Source organism: Hippoglossus hippoglossus, chromosome 9 (assembly GCF_009819705.1).
Source record: "Hippoglossus hippoglossus isolate fHipHip1 chromosome 9, fHipHip1.pri, whole genome shotgun sequence".
NCBI classification, from domain to species: Eukaryota; Metazoa; Chordata; class Actinopteri; order Pleuronectiformes; family Pleuronectidae; genus Hippoglossus; species Hippoglossus hippoglossus.
In genome coordinates, this window is record NC_047159.1 from 7397164 (window position 1) to 7413471 (window position 16308).

At 42.4% G+C, this 16308-nt stretch overlaps 2 protein-coding genes and 1 long non-coding RNA gene across 9 annotated transcripts in view; 1 reads left to right on the top strand and 2 right to left on the bottom strand.

The window, feature by feature from the left end:
• On the bottom strand, nucleotides 1-12412 carry plat (plasminogen activator, tissue). 5 transcript variants are annotated; one of them, XM_034595544.1, is made up of 15 exons: nucleotides 12272-12412; nucleotides 6817-6904; nucleotides 6297-6339; nucleotides 5848-5982; nucleotides 5009-5119; nucleotides 3995-4169; nucleotides 3484-3575; nucleotides 3209-3383; nucleotides 3011-3096; nucleotides 2618-2674; nucleotides 2312-2516; nucleotides 2090-2226; nucleotides 1684-1824; nucleotides 1387-1535; nucleotides 1-1298 (listed from the first exon to the last, which is right to left on the bottom strand). In XM_034595544.1, the coding sequence occupies exons 2-15, from the start codon at nucleotides 6877-6879 to the stop codon at nucleotides 1131-1133; spliced, it is 1737 nt and encodes a 578-aa protein (XP_034451435.1). In that variant the 5' UTR covers nucleotides 6880-6904; nucleotides 12272-12412; the 3' UTR covers nucleotides 1-1130. The 5 variants fall into 5 exon arrangements, with proteins under 5 accessions (XP_034451435.1, XP_034451433.1, XP_034451434.1 ...); XM_034595542.1 differs by having other exon boundaries at nucleotides 6216-6339; XM_034595543.1 differs by lacking the exon at nucleotides 12272-12412 and adding an exon at nucleotides 8353-8558 and having other exon boundaries at nucleotides 6216-6339.
• The window catches only part of LOC117767717, a 20698-nt gene continuing 4390 nt past the window's right edge, over nucleotides 1-16308 (bottom strand). The window contains exons 2-3 of the long non-coding RNA XR_004614928.1: nucleotides 12323-12324; nucleotides 1-947 (exon numbers count right to left, since the gene is read on the bottom strand). This is a non-coding gene — a long non-coding RNA (uncharacterized LOC117767717). The remainder of the gene's footprint in view (nucleotides 948-12322; nucleotides 12325-16308) is intronic.
• Nucleotides 16069-16308, top strand: part of ikbkb (inhibitor of nuclear factor kappa B kinase subunit beta) — a 19706-nt gene continuing 19466 nt past the window's right edge. For 2 of the 3 annotated variants that reach the window (XR_004614926.1, XM_034595541.1), the window contains exon 1: nucleotides 16136-16291. The gene's annotated coding sequence lies outside the window, so the exon portion shown is untranslated. Of the gene's footprint in view, nucleotides 16292-16308 lie in introns of all 3 variants that reach the window. The other variant, XM_034595540.1, reaches the window with a different exon arrangement.

The window sequence follows — 16308 nt, forward strand, 5'->3', positions numbered from 1 at the left end:
TTTATTCCAAATATTATTTATTGAAAAACGAATATGTTGACAAAAGTGGTTATAGTGACAATGACAATAAATTATTAGTCTACAGTACATAACACATGACATTTTCTACAAAGCAATACGAAACAAACATAAATATTAACTTAGCACAAAACATCTAAAACCCTTGAGAATCTATCACAGGACAAAGTGAGTGTGTGTTAGGCTTTGCAGTCAATAAGCAGTTTAATGTAGAACCAAACAGTCCCCAGTCTTTTTCAATATAAAATCAATAATCAGACAATATACATGTTATATTTACACTGGGATCAACCCAAGTATCTGGTGGAGATATTGTTCTGATAATCTGACACAAATCTGAACTGCCTCCACTTGTTCAAATCTACACGAGACAGCCGGGAGTGTTAAGAGACAAAACAAGCTGAATCTGAACCGGCAGATATGTTTGTGGTTTGAATGGAACTCATCGAGCCCCGAAGTAAGAAAATGCATGAACATTTTACATTTAAAAAACAAATCAAGTCAACATCACCTCTTATCGAGAAGTCTGTGACACAATCTTTGCACAAAACCTTTAGAAGATAAGCGAAAACATTCCTATGTGACTTACTGAGCTGTGCAAAGTAAACGTCCTGTGTTGACTGAGAATTCTTCTGGATTATAAGTGCTACTGATCTGAAGTCTGTCCCTGTGACTTATACTTTGTATAAACCAGCGTAGAGAAAGCCAGAGATGGGAGGAATTTCCTATCATTCCCGTTACATTCACTACCTAAACCCCCGAGAGGTGGAGGCAGAACTGTGAATACAACTGAAAACTTTGTACGCATGAAAAGATTTTTTAAAAATGAAGATGGCCCCGAAGGAGGAAAAGTTTGTTCTGTCCACATATTCTGTCATATGATCAGAGCAATGAACAGAGAACAAAGAACATGGAGCTACACGTTGCATCTGTGCGTCTCTGTCGGAGTGACCCTGCGGCTTCAAAATCTCCATGAGTTCGGATCAACAGAGTCCTGAGAGTCCTGTGGACCTCAATGTCCATCTTTTCACTCATAAACATATCTGCTGCTTTACCCACTGTGCTCATGGGTACAGTTATCCAACATCATCCTCTTTGCACCCTCTCTTCCTTTAGACCGGGTTTGCTTTCATTATTCCGTTGATCCAGCTGATGTAATTGGTGACACGGGTGTAGACCCCGGGTTTATCCCTCTGCCCGCACCCGTCGCCCCAGCTGATCACACCCATCAGAGTCATCCTGTCTTTGTTCCGACAGACGAGCGGCCCGCCAGAGTCTCCCTGTGGGATAAGAGTGAGAATGAGAGTGAGTAATGTCATCAGCACTGATCTAATGAGGAGGTTAAGAGGAAAAATGGAGCGTTCTCACCTTGCAGGCATCGTCAAGGCCTCGGGTGTCACCTGCACACAACATGTTGGGGGTAACGGGGTGTCCAGACAGCACATCTGGGACGCAGCGCTCATTGGGCCACAGGCGAACATAACCTCTCTTCACACGCTTGGAGTACTCTGCAGCAACTGTGGAGAGGGTTTGAATTAATACTTCAGCAGCTGCCATTCAAACGTAAACCGAGCTCTGTGGAAGAGCTTGCTCACACTGCCCTCCACTGGTCAGTCATCATGCAAACTTAGTGAGAGCCATGAATTATAAAAGACGTTTGCTTACATTCTTGGTCTCTTCCGTAGCCTGAGATCTCGCACTCGGTCCAGCTGGGCAGCGACAGCTCCGGTTCGGGCAGACACACGGGAAGAACCTCCGGAGAGTTTATAGCACAGATGCCAATGTCTGTCTTCAGCTTCAAGAGAACTGCAAGTGGACAGTGACCACAGGAAAGTCAGGGTAATGCACGGGGGGGGGATGTGGGATAATGGCTGAGGGACTGTTTTAGGTTTTAACAAGCATTTGCAGCCCACTTAAATTTCCATTTCATCACCGCTGGGGGGAAAATGTGGAATTTTCATCATTCACTTTATAGCACGCCAAAACTCAAAAGTGCCAAAATAAAATGAGAGAAAGACATGAAATGGTGAAAGGTTGTTTGATTTTAGTCTCCTTTAAAATGTTCACTCACCAATGTCATTGTCAAATGATTCGTTGTCAAATTTTTCATGGCTCCAGTACTTCTCCACCTCGAAAATCTGCTCACTGCTTGAATTCTGTTTCCGAAACGTTCTTCCCAAAATCACCTGCAGTTTTTCTGCTTTATCCCTGAAAAAGACAGGCAATGTGTTTGTATGTTGCACGACGCATGTTTTAAATTATGCACGGTGAAGGATGTGTGAGTCCGTCTTACTTTTCCTCGAAGCAGTGCGCAGCAGACAGGACCCAACACGAGTCGATGAGGACCCCTCCGCATCGGTGAAAGTGGTGTTTGCTACGGGCCTGGTAGACGTTGATGGCCGCCTGCCATGGCTGATCCGTGATGTCGGTCTCTCTGCCACCAAATATGCGGAACGCCGGGCGGTTCAGGGAGTTATCTAAACGCTGGCCACATGTTGCTGCAGGGAGGACAGGATGACGGTTAAATAACAAACTGAAAACACATCAGGAGAAATGGACTTCCTCTGATGGGCGTTCACTGGATGGGAGGATGTTTTACCTCCGTTGTTGTTGTTCCTGGTCGGGGCCCGCGGGAAGAGAGTAGTGATAGATACTGTTAAAATAGAGGTGACAAGAAAGGGCAGACGATTAGCACACCAACATACGTCCCTGCACTTTTAAAATGTATTACAATATGTATAATATGTAGGGTTCACCCTGGACAGGTCACCAGGGTATCACAGGGATATATACAGAGACAAACAACCATTCATTCTCACATTCACACCTACGGTCACTTTAGAGTGTCCAATCAACCTATTCCCAATCTGCAGGAGGTTGGACTGTGGGAGGAAGTACCCAGAGAAAACAGGCCAAACTGGGATTTGAACCCACCACCACCACCTACTTCAACTTTCCTTCAAAATGAAACAATGAAAATATGCGAACTCACAGCATTTCGGTATGTTGCACAGCTCCCAGATCAGCTTCATGTCCTTGTAGGTGTGACACCATGGACCGTCATCAGCGTCTGGATTCCTGTTGGGTAAAGGAAGAGGAAAATGAAACCCAATCCTGAGTGCAGGGGAGATGCAGGGGGGGGGGACCTCTCATGTATGTTTTAGGATATTGTGCGTGCTTGGATCTCTACCTGCAGAAGCTGTGGCTGCCGAGCCCAAGCTCCAGCGCATCCGACCGCCAGGCGTTGTTGTGCTTACGATTGACAGCAGGAGAGTCCCATGGGAGACAGCTAGAGCCGCTCTTAGTGACAGATGCTGTGCCTCTGTATGACTGACCAGAACCCAGAGTACATTCCTGGTACTTATCTGCTCCGAAACACACACACACACAGAAAACAAGGGTTTAACCGAGCTGGAACACAGATAATTGAGTGTTTAATTAGTTTCGATTCTGGTGAAGTTGCACCTTCTGGACATTTGGGCACAGAACAGAGCTCCCAGACGATCTGGGTGCCTTTGTAGATATAACACCAAGGATTGCTGTCGTTGTCTGGGTTCCTGAGGGGGAAAACAAAGACAAGGACAATGAGGAAATGCTGCACGTCCATGGCTCACTTATAAATGATTAAAAAACCTTACAGTTTTAAAAATGCAGTAGTCAAACAAGGTTTTGCAAAATTAGACGGAATATCACATCATCCAGTTTTGCTCTTTGACAGATTTTTGATTTTCTGCCTCTTTATAGTTTATACCCACTGGACTTTTGCCTGGTCTGTGATGAGTCTATGAGTCATGTCTTTAAAAAGTAAGACACATCTAGTTATTATAAGATAATTGACTCAAATGCCAGAATGCATTTGAAAATGTGGGGTCAACTACCAGAACCCCTCCTTTATTTAATTGCACGGACACAATGGACATTTGCAGTTTATTCCTACAGATGCTCCAGCTCCGAACAGATTCCTCCGGTCCCATACCTGCAGAAGTTGTGGTTGCCCAGTCCAAGACTGGTGGCGTCCACTTTTCTCGCCGTGAACCTTTTTCCCCTCAGAGACGTGGCGTTCCAGTTGATGCACTCTGCTCCTGAGTGGCCGATGCTCCATGTCCCACGATACCCTTCGCCCCGTCCCACCACACACTTCTCATTGGTGTCTGTAGGAGGGAGAGACAAAGTTAAACTGAATATAGCGTCACTTATTTATATGTGAGACTGATGTCATTCTAGTAACTGACCCGACACAATAAAGTACATTTATTGGATCTGGAACCGGTTGTTCAAAATATTTGGGCGAATTATGAAAAACATTGTTATTTCGTAAATAACACTAAATTCACAACTTGGGTCTTTATAGTGGAGTTTTCCAATTAGTGGTTGAGAACACGGACCAAACATAAACTATGATGATTGTAAATGGCGTCATATTTAGTGAGTCGGACCATCCCAACTCATTACTCTTTCGCTGGAATCACTTGACTGTGACCACTGGGGTTCACGTAATTATCCCACTGGGAGGGTGGGGTGTCCCTAAAGCCTCGAAGAGTCGGCCGCAGAAACACAAACATTCATATCCCAGGATGTCTCTCCAGTGTTTATACTCTTTTCCTCTTCTCTCCAAGCCACAGGCCAATGACACCTCAGTATGAGCCACGCAGTCAAACTGTGACCTGATCGAGAGTCACTGACAGTTCGTAGAGTATTTGAATCAGTGTCAGACACACTGTTATGGACATGGATGAGATTATTGTTTGCTTTAATCTAGTCAATTAACTAAAAAAAATATTTAAAGGTTTTTAGCTTCAGTATTGTGTGGATTTCCCACTTTAACTATTAAACTGAATATTAAACTGAATTTGGGGGTTCAAGACTATTTGTCAAACAAAATCTATGATGTTCATATTTAACAATTAAAGTATTTTTAGTCAATTGAGCAAAACCTCGAGTGGAATCAGTGACAAAAATATCCGTGGCCTGTGGCGTGTTGTGTACTTACTGATCTCACACTGAGCCCCACTGAAGCCTGCAGGACACTGGCAAATGTAATCGGACGTGTACACAGCCTCCTTACACATTCCTCCATTGTAACACCGAGACACGTAGCAATCTGGAAAGAGCAGACAGGGATCCTGTTAGTCAGTCCCACATCAACCACTTCTTTGGTACATGAACAATTTGAATAATCAGAATATGATTGATTGACCATGACAACTTATTCTAGGGGAATTTGATTTGTGGGTTTGGTCTCATGTGTCACATGTGATGTTGAAACTTTGAGTTCCATGTAAATCTGTGCTCGTCCTAACATAATATCCAGTAGAGGGTTTATTTGTAGAGCAGAACTGGTTTTATGGCATCATCGGTCAGGTTCGTCATTTAATATTTCAACATTTCCTAAAGGTTAGCGTTCAGAATAACAACACCCCACTCATGTGGTTGCAATTTGTCAGAGGGAGGGGCAACCGTGCTTCACAGAGTTCGTCAATGAGGGTGAAAGTGCGTATGAGGGCTGGTCTGGCAGCAGTGTTTGAGACTAAACTACACCCACTCAGAAACCAAGCGGATCTTCATTGGGATGCACTGAAATAACAGCGATTTGGACACATGAGCGAGGAAAGCCAACAAAAAAATAATCATCCGAGGTTTTCACGGTAAGTTAGAGGGTAAAATTAAGTTGTAATGGAAGACAGAGGCCGGTGAGGGCAGGCCAGCAGATCGACGGACAAACCGACAAACAGAGGATCGTGACTTGCTCATCGCAAACAAGACAAGTGAGACGAGGGAGTCAGTCAGTCCACAGGTGTTTGTGTGTCTGTGCGTTCATTTCACACTCACTGATGATGGGCACAATATGACAACGCTCTCGTCCTCTCAATGCACAATGGCAATACTCCACACGCTGTCCCCTCCATCGCAGCCAAGTGTCGCCATAACTACGCACTGCTGATGTCTCACTATCCACACAATGCACTGAGAACACACACACACACACAAACACAAACACAAACAGTGAGTATACAGCCAATCAAACACAGAGAAATCTGAATCATTGTCACATATATAAGTTATAAACATGAAGATACAAAAACAGAGAGAGGAGCGCAAACACGAGAATGACAACAGAGAATTAAAAGGAGAACATGCAGATGGTGAGGGTGGTGATGGTGTGATTGGAGAAGAAAGAGCGTGTGATTGGTGCTCACAGGAGGTGTCAAAGGAAGATGGAGACTTCTGGACATGAATAATCAAAAGCGTCCGTCTGGCCGGCTGCCTGTTGGGCTCACCTCTGTAAAAACGGGTCCCTCTCTTAGAGCGGAGCGGCCGCACCTGCAACACAGGAGATAAAGTTAAACTCAGAGCGGCCCAGGATGGTTGCATGGTGTTGGTTTCCACCCGGAGCAGCCAGGGATCTTCTCTTCAGGATACTGTGAAAATAAACGTGCAGAGGAAACTTTCTGCACATAGAGTTAGGTATGAATCCATCCTGACCAACATTGAGCTGCCTTTACGGTTTAGCCAAACATCACATGTTGGTGCATACATGCAAGATTTGAAAGTCGGCTGCAGGACAGTAGTGAGTGTCTAACCAATATCAATAATTTTTTTATTAATGAATAATTATTATGAAGATCTATGATTTTTTTTTGCATTTAAAATATTGCTGTTCAGTCTTGTATGTTGACATTTTGGGAAGCCACCACCAATAAGACAACCCCCAAAACTGCATTGCAACAAAGCACTCAAGCAAAAAAATATATATATATTTGAGGTAGATGGGCTGCAATATGAATATGTTGTACTTACATTGTCCGCTAGGCCGCAGCAGAGAGCAGATAGGAGAATGAGTAGTCCAAGGGATCTGGTCATGCCTCCTCAAGTGGTCTTTACTTTACTGGAAGTAGAAAAATACAAATATTAAATACATATGAATGCGCTGATACCATGATAAGCAAAGACAATGACCAGGATCACAATGAAACCACAATAATAATTGTATTCCCTTAATCATTATAATGCATCTTCAACAGTGTTTTTGGACAAAAAATTTAAGTATAAATTGAGTGAAATCAGATTCTAGCCATGCAAAGTGTTTTTCCATTGTAATGACATAAACTGTCACTACTGACATTGACAACATTGGCAACTTCCTTTGCAAATTTTGTTTAATGTTGAGTGACTCTCGGTGCAATAAAACCTAGTCATGAATTTGTCATCAATACTGAGCCAACAATTGCAGGAAAGCGATTGACCGGTCGACTTCTGTTTCTGTGCTCGACTTCCTTCCTCCATCCCTATGTCTGCCTCTGAAAATATTTATTTGGAGTGAGGGAGCCCAAAGGGTGGACACGGCGAGGTGCTTATGGGAAAGCGGAGGTCATTTCTGTTCAAGTTTGTGCTCTATACATATTATTTCCCCTGATTTCCCATCTTGTCCCATTCCTCCTACGAGCCCACTACTTCAACTTATTTATATTCATGTCATAACACTAATCCACGAATTCATCTGTCTCTTCCCCACTGGGAGTAAACAGGAACCAGATTATCTTCATGCCAAAAAAGTGAGACACTGACCATCACATTAAACAGCCCAATCTGGACAAACCCTGCAGCGAGGAAAGGCAGCGACACACAGCAGACAGCTCCTGCTCCGAAAGAGCAAAGTAGCAGCTGGAGGAGGATAAAGTGACTCAGGACTTAAAAGGGAAAGAGGAGGAAACAGAAGGAAAAGCCTCGAGCAAAAGAAAAAGTCACTAAACTCATATTTCCCTTTTGTAATTCTCGAAAAAGCTGTGGCTATCGGACTTGTTCCTTTTCTCTGTTTTATGGGAGTCACATTATGAGAGGAGGAGGTGTAGATGAGGGGGCTTGTTGCTCTTCAGTCAAGTGTGAGTTAACATGAGTCACAAAAGAAGGAGGGGGAGTAGAGAGGATAATAAAAAAAAAGAAGATTGGGGCAGAAATGTACAAATGGCCTCAGAATGAAGAAGTTCAAAGCGGGTTTACAAAAGAATGGTGGGAAACTTCTACAGACACATGCATGCAAATAACATGACTTACAGCCGTCTGCATACATGCCTGCACTAACACTTCTATTCTCGGGGAGGTTTGTAGACGCCGGATGGTTCTCCACTGACTCACCTTCTGTGGTTGACTGAGCTGATAGAAAACAGAACTGGGTTTTGATATATCAGAGACGTAAGCCAGCAAGGAACGTGGAGCTAATCAACAGCCCTGTAAAAAGCTTTACTGTCCATTCTGCTCATTGGTCCTTGGAACAAAGACTCCCACTCAGGGCTTCACCTTGAAAACACAGACACATACATGCATTCACACGCTCACCATTAAGAGGGCAGCTCCCTTGATAGCGATCCTTGCCTCAACCAAATAGGAACACTGTTGTCTGCTGTGCATTCACCCCCCCCAACAGAGCCCCACTGGCAGGGTGACAACCGAGCAACCAGTTTTCTTTTTGTTTCCTTTGTGCAGCTGTTCAGTCGCCCCTCTCTGAGGCCCTGTCAGCTAAAAACATGTGTTTCCTGCTAAAACACTGCCAGTGAGTGGCCCGTGCATTGCATGGCGGAAATGTGTGCAAATATCAACACACGCACACACAGAAACCCGTCCAAACACGCACACATCAGACTCGAACATATGTGTATCCCACCCTTTTTACAGTCAGTGGTATCTGACATGCAGGGGCCCCTTTGGGGTGCCATGATCACTGCTCCGTAAACAATCCCACAATGCAATGGGCCTGATCTTAAGCTGTTTTTGAGGGCTGTCTTAGAAAATCTAATACATATGAACAGACGTAAACACACCAATTAAACAAGTATGGAACAAAATCTCATTAACATCATGTAACAAAGTAAAACTCTTTAAATTTTTTATAGAGAGGGACCAACTTCCTAGAGCTGATCAACTCAGAATCTTTGACCAAATACTGTTTTTTTCCTACAATTACCAAACCGTTTAGTTTTTTTGTCAGAACTGGCTTGACTATAGATGTTTTTCACTTAAAATTATGGAGACTTTCTATTAAAATGCAAACATGATTACAACCAATCACAAAACAGAGATTTTTTAAGACACTGGCAACAGCTACAGGGTTACGCTAAAACTGATCAGGTAAAACAGCAAAAGTATTTTTTATTCCGATTTTCTCATGTCTTCCTAACCTTTCTGGTCAATAGTCAAAACCTAGAATACTTAAGAAAATGACTTCATAACCAATATAAGATGTACTACACATTACTATAATACTAATCAGTGAACTCTTCTCGCCCCACTAAGGTCAAGGAGATACAACTTTATGTGCATGAGGGGGTCACGACCAAGAAGAAGAACCAGAGCTATGTGCTGACTGACACTAAGATGTAAGGTTCATGATCAAGCCTCTCTTAAAAGCGGGACAACGACGTCCCCCTGGCACTGCCGGGGTTAAAGCATTCATCAGTTACACCCAATCTGTTATTTGTTGAAACATGTGTAACCAAGTCTGCAGCCTGCGGAGAATGTGGTTCCTTCAGTTAGTAGGTCAAATATGAATGGAAGAAATGGAAATATCAGCAGAGTAGCAGCAGCAGCCAGACTGTGAGTCAGCCGCTGGTTTTAAGATGCTCCAATTAAGTGAATCCAGTTTAGATCCTGCCGACGTAAAAAGGCAGACAAAGACAAAAAAAACATGTCGAGACCTAAAACAAAAGCGGCTTTCCGACAAGGCCGTTAGTTTCCCATTAGTTTAAACTGGGAACTGGTTTAAGTGCTGAACACAAACTTTGACTTCTTGGCTGTGAGTTCAGGGGACCATTAGCGAGGATGTGTAATGATGATGGCGAGCTGGGTTGGTAAAGTTTTGAGGTGAGACATTCTCGTCCTCCAACCGCAACGCCAAAATGTCAAAGTCTAAAACAGTGAGCATAGTTTCATCTGACTGTGAAGTTCAAATTCTGGTTCACTGTTGGCACTTGAAAGCATCGCTGGGCTTTCACTTCCTGTTTCATGTGCAAATGTCAGAACTGGTACTTGATAAAGTTCCTAAAGAGGATGGACTGCTCACACTGTGACCCAGGTGAGTAACTGGCAAACACCTGTGGTCAGTTTCTTAACAACATTTCTTCGAGAACTCAACTGTGGGATATAGAGTTTCCCTTCTCGTGCCACATCATTCTAGCAGTGTCATTTTCCAGGCAGCAAGTTTAAACATCATATTTTGAACTGGTTCGACCTGCTGGGATCCATAAACCTGTATTTCTTTCTTTGTTTCTTCAGTTTAGGTGTTGTTCCTTCATGTGTGCATCATGTTTGCTGATGATGTGTTCTGGCATGTGATGTCGTGTTGATAAGTAAGCTACTTAGAGGACTTTATACACTCTTAACAGGGGGGGTTTCAGTCCGATGCAGTGAACCAGCTGTGATCTGGCTCTGTAAAGTCCCCTAGAACAAAGGGAAGCATTGTTGCCTTCCAGCCTCCTCCTGTGCACAATATGAGGCCTTGTCCTTATCAGGAAAAAAACAAACCAAAAGAAGCAGGTGCTGACATTAGAAATGGGTATAAACTGTGGGAGATAATGGAGCTGAGATGACTATGTGGGAAGAGATGAAAGGATGGAGAGAGAGAGAGAGAAGGTAAGGGGAGAAGGATGAAAAGAGGGAGAGGAGGGGAAATGAAATGAAATCCCGGAGGTCAGCAGAAAGAGGGTGAGTCGTCCTGAGTCACCCAAGCTTCCAGGACTGCACAGACGCAGCTGTATAAAGAGACACAGATGGAGGCATTGAGGGGATTTACAACAAGAATGGAGAACATTAGAAGAAGACACAACCTCCACATTCATTAAGGATTCAGTGTCATCCCATCGCTCCCACAGTCTGATCCAGCTCTATCCCATCTGACCTGCTCTCCACTTACAGCTTTAGGACCAAAACCACTGATCCCCATGAGTCACAACCATCACTGTGAGGCACCAAACACAGCTGACCACACTGCAGGGAATGCATACAACCTCCACAATCTCTCAACACGCAACGCAACAGAGTTCCAGAGTGACGGAGAATGTCTGCGCTGCTGAGTGATGCTGGGGAGGAGAATTCCTGAAATGCAAGCTTGTGCGCAAATCCACCTCATTAACTCGATAAGAGCCTGCCAGTGATCCTGCAGAGTTTGGCCAGAGTGGTGCAAGTACACACACACACAATGCCTAGGACATTGACTCTAACCGTAACCATAGTGACTACTTGCCTAACCCTAACCCTTAACATAAACCTAACATAAACCTAACCAAACCTTGACCTTAAAACATGTCTTCACTATGCAAATGTATTGTGTTAACAGATATAGGTCCCCACAACACAATGAAGAACAAACACACACATGCTGAGAATCACTGTATCTTATAGGGACGTTCCAGCAGCAGAGCACAATGTTCTTTGTTGTAACATTCAAAGAAGCAGCCACAGAGCACTGTATGATCGCGTGTCGTAAACAACATTGATAACAACAAGTACCTGATTTACTGGTTCAAGCGTTTGGGGATTAAAACTGGACTGTAGGTGAATTTGTATTTTCTCACCATAGGTGTAACAGGTGGATGGAGGGAGGTAGATAAAGAGCCGCTGGAGTCACAGTGAGTCAAAGTTGCGACGCCAAATAATCGAATTAGAAAGCACAAAGTAATCCAACAATACATCCGCTGTGGGTAATGTGAGAACCGCATGGCTGTGCAATGAGGGGAAATTAATACTATAATCCCAACCACCACAATTCACAAGCCTCAATCCGCCATGTCTGCAAACATGTAAGATGCATAAATATTTCTTACCTTATTTCCCATTCACAAACATTTTACTATAGATTTTGCTGATTATCATTATATAAAACAAGAGAACTGTGTCAACATAACTCTATATCATTTTCCAATCACATTTACATTTCGTAATCAAAGATTTTTTTTTAAAAGTTACCCTTTACAGTGACTATTATTATAAGTTTATTATCATTAGGTTTATTACTATTGAGGATTGCAATTCCTACTGTTTCTATTTCAATACAACTGTATGTATAAGACTCCTTTACGCATCAAATTGCAGCTTTGCAAAATGTTTAAGAGTGTTAACTTTAAACTCTACAGCCTCAGATAATGATGATGCTCTGATTACACTATTCAACTTGTCATTTTGCGAGAAAACCGCACGTTGCTCCGTCTAAATGGATCTTAAACGCGACAGCATGCGATTTAAACAAAGAGGAACATGCTCTTACCAAGTGTGAAGTCTTCTGGAGCGGTTATTTCTCAGTGTGTTTGCGGCAGACGGCTCGGTGTCGCTGGGATGAGGCTCTCAGACTGTGCCGGGTATCTCTCCGTTCCCAGCTTTTATCGCAGGGCTCCAGGGGGAAGGGCTGCAGCTGTGACCTCAGCGGGGGGAAGCGTGGCTGCCCGGCCGGATGATGATGCAGCCGGCTGGGTGGTGCCGATACGGAACCAGGGCGTCCCAACACTTCCCTGGAGGCTGGGTGAGGAAATCACGTTTTTAACTAGAAACTAGAAATACATATTATGGGTATGGGTATTATGCGTATGGGTTTCAAAGTCTTGTAGCAAATTTAAGACTCATCACCTGAAGTTAGATTTTTGTCAGCACCTGTAAGAAAATATAACTAAAGGTACAATTCATTGTTATTTGAATATAAGTTAACTATTGCTGTATCCAGGGCCGGACTAACCTCTTACAGGACCCCAGGGCAACATGTTGTTTTGCCCCCATCGACTCCCACCATACACAGGCTTGCAGTTTTATTATTTCCCACAGAAACCAACCAGAAGTACAGCTGAGATGATTACTTGATTAACTGATACACTGGTTGACAGAAAATTAATTAACAGGTTTAATATTTGACTAATCATTTAAGTCTTGTTTTGAAGGAGAAACATCACATGAATTACCTTTTCCTATACTTTGCATAAATATTTGGTTTGGTTTCTACCTTAATAAACTTCAAAGTAAAGCATGTTTGGGTTTTTGACAGTTTATAAGCCTACAACAAGTAATAACTAAAATATGTATGGCAGATAAGAGAAGTAACATCATAATGGTATAATGCACTGCATGAAGACTAAAGCATTTCAGTTAATGGCATCTGCAAAGGGTGTTTCTGGCCTTTATTTTCAGTTATTTGCATGTGATATAATTCTAGTCGAGTTACTTGTGCTTTTAAAGCGACTCTAATTTGTGTTATTTGACATTAACACTGACTTACTATGTGTTTTTCACTGTCTGTGCTTTTTGGCAGTCTCAATATCTGAGTGGTGAACCGTTTGGCACCAGGATCCATTTGTCACAACCACTATCCTCTTTATTGAACCCATCCCTTCCTCAGGAAATCAGTCATTCAATCAACCTTGTTACCCATTGGCTCATGTTGTGCAACAAGAAACAAGGAAGGTCACAGTTGCAGTATTTATTTTACAAAGAAAACTAACTTAAAGTTAAACATGGTAACCAGTTCTGTGGGGGGGGGTGTATAGAAGTAAGAGTCACGCAAATGCCAAGCTGGGATGTCCATGTGGAGGTAGACCTGGTGAAGGAAAGAGAGCCAGAGCCCAGTCTGCAGGCCTCTTAAATATTGGTCAGCCCAGGTGTGCCACATCCCTGCTGATCACTAGGGTCTGACTCCGCCGACAGGAGCCTGAAACACAAACACAAGCACAACCCCACAGCAGGACAACTCCAGGGTTGTCACAACCTCAAGAATCATTCAAGCTTTTGTTAGAGCTGAAGGGACTTTTTTTCATGCTGGATAATTAATGTTCATTGTTTTTACTGTCTGTTGAATCCACATTAAACAGCAGAGAATGCAACACTTTAGTATGTAATAGTCAGGGGTTGTTAGCTTGGCGTCTGTCCTCTGTGTTTCCATTTGTTTTAGATTAGAGCGCGCGCACACACACACACACACACACACACACACACACACACACAACTCCTCCAACATAGTCTCTTGATTTATTCTCCATTTTCCCTTACAAACAACTTCATTAAATACAACTGACCATTTAAGGCACACTTCCTCCCTTGTTTTGGTTTTGAATGATGCAGAAAGTATTTCACTTATCCTCATTTGACCCATTATTTACACTTTGAATGACAATCATTTGTAAACTCTGTGGGAGAATTACAGAAACGAGACAAACTGTTATTTGTTTACTGTGTTAATGTGTGAATGAATGCGTCCTCAGTTCCTTGCACTCAGATGCTCCATATGCATAAACAAGGTATCAACAACTATATTGAATACACAAGAAACTATGTGTGACAGGGACACATTTCAGAGATTCCTATCTTACATTACTCTAGCATATAAAAAAAACTATTAGCATTGAGGCGGAAAGAAAATAAAATACTATACAGCCTTTTTTTTTAACCAGCTGTTGACCGTAGGCCATGTTTAAAAGACGTTTATTGGGACTAGAATTCTGTATCAGCGACGCACTAACCTTGATAAGCTGATTTAATGTCAGCATAGTCAGCAGTTTGGAAGAAAAATTAAGAAAACAATTCCCCAAAAAGGGATATTTTAGGAACATATATAATATTACTATGATAAAAGATCACTACCATTTGGAACCGACAACATGGTGTCAGTTAATCCATTGCCTTAGTAACTGTTGCTACTAGCAACAGTGTTCGATTGAATAAAATCTGAAAAAAAACTACAGTGAGACAGATAAATGTAGTGGAACATAAACTCCTGTATAATAATATATAATCAAGAACAACATTCAAACCAGTTCCACAGGTTAGGTTTATATGACTAAACGAAGCTAAATAGAACAACAAACGTCTGTCATTACGACTTCCATGATTCCCTCTCTCTGTTGTGCCCAAGCCTTACTGGAAAACATTAGGAAGCAGGACCATTTGCTAGAATAAACAGGAATGTTTTTTTCTTAAAAACCCTTCAGATGTGATAACGTAGGTTCTTACGCAGTGAAACTTCACGTCAGCATCATCAGATGAGCATCAGCAAATAGATCCAGTTTCTGGTTGTATAAAAGACGAGTTATCTGTTTATACCGGATTCCAGAAAAGCAGATGATGAAATGAAAAACAACATTGGTTAATTCTGGTATTCTGGGAGGAATCCTCTCCAAACATAACGATTACAGAATAGTGTTAGCAAATCATCTGAGGTACAGTATCTGAATAACACATGAAAAACATTAATATGGTAATGATTAAGTACTAAATCCAGCCAGAAATACAGCAATGCTTTCTCAAGTCAAATGATGCAATTCCAAAACATGGCGTGAGGAAATACTGAAGATGCGGTCACGAAAGCAGATACAGGGTGACTGTCCTGAATGGGAAGTTGATACAATCAAGTCGTAAAACTGAACCTCCTGTATGAACGTGGTACCTTCTTTCCCAAGATAGTGGCACCAGGTCTCCTTAATCATATCATTAGATACTAATACATCTAATCCATTACAGCACTTTATGGACTAACATGAAAAATGTGTGTATTTTTTGGGGGGGAATTACAATAAACTCATGTTTCCACTTTCAAATCAAGAGATTAAAATTAATAATTACTTTGCTACAGGACCTGCTGAAGAACACTGAAGGACTACGGGGCGGGGGGGGGGGAGAATAACTTCAAAAGTTCTGTTCTGTTGACTCAAACACTTCTCAAAGTTAAGTTAAGTTAAGTTAAATTAAGTTAGGTTAGGTTAGGTTAGGTTCGGTTCGGTTCGGTTCGGTTCGGTTAGGTTAGGTTAGGTTAGGTTTAGTTTAGTTTAGTTTAGTTTAGTTTAGTTTAGTTTAGTTAGGTTAAGTTAAGTTAGGTTGGGGCAGGGAAATAACCAACTGGTAACATGGTGGAGTTGGATGAATCTGCTAAATTGAGATCGACAGACTTCAATTGCACAATATGTATGTCTGTACTTTTAAAGTTTGGCTGTGGTGGCTCACAAATCAACAATGAAAACACATGATTCATGTTTTATTAATAAATCTGAATGGGTCACACTCATCTTTCAGACTGCGTATTAATCCGCTGCACAAAGTAGTCCCCTCCTGGACGTCACGCGGAGGACTCTGCCTCCTGTGGGCGGTTCTCTGCAGGTTTACAGGAAACACGAGAACCAGGAAGTAGAAAGTTTGTGGAGATTTGTTTGTGTCGCCAAACTTTCAAATGTTCAAAGTTTAACTTTCGGTTTAGAGGCCGGATAAACACCGTGTTAAAGAAACTCAGGTGTAAACGTCACCTTCGGGGTCTAAGGTAGGATTTAGTTTGTG

Excerpts from the sequence above, each read along its gene's own strand:
- plat (XM_034595542.1), bottom strand. The coding sequence starts at position 6,879 with ATGACCAGATCCCTTGGACTACTCATTCTCCTATCTGCTCTCTGCTGC. Across the intron at positions 4,170-5,008 it reads TGGGGCTCAGTGTGAGATCA|ACACCAATGAGAAGTGTGTG; the intron begins GTAAGTACACAA and ends TCCCTCCTACAG. Across the intron at positions 3,097-3,208 it reads GGCAGCCACAGCTTCTGCAG|GAATCCAGACGCTGATGACG; the intron begins GTAGAGATCCAA and ends TTTACCCAACAG.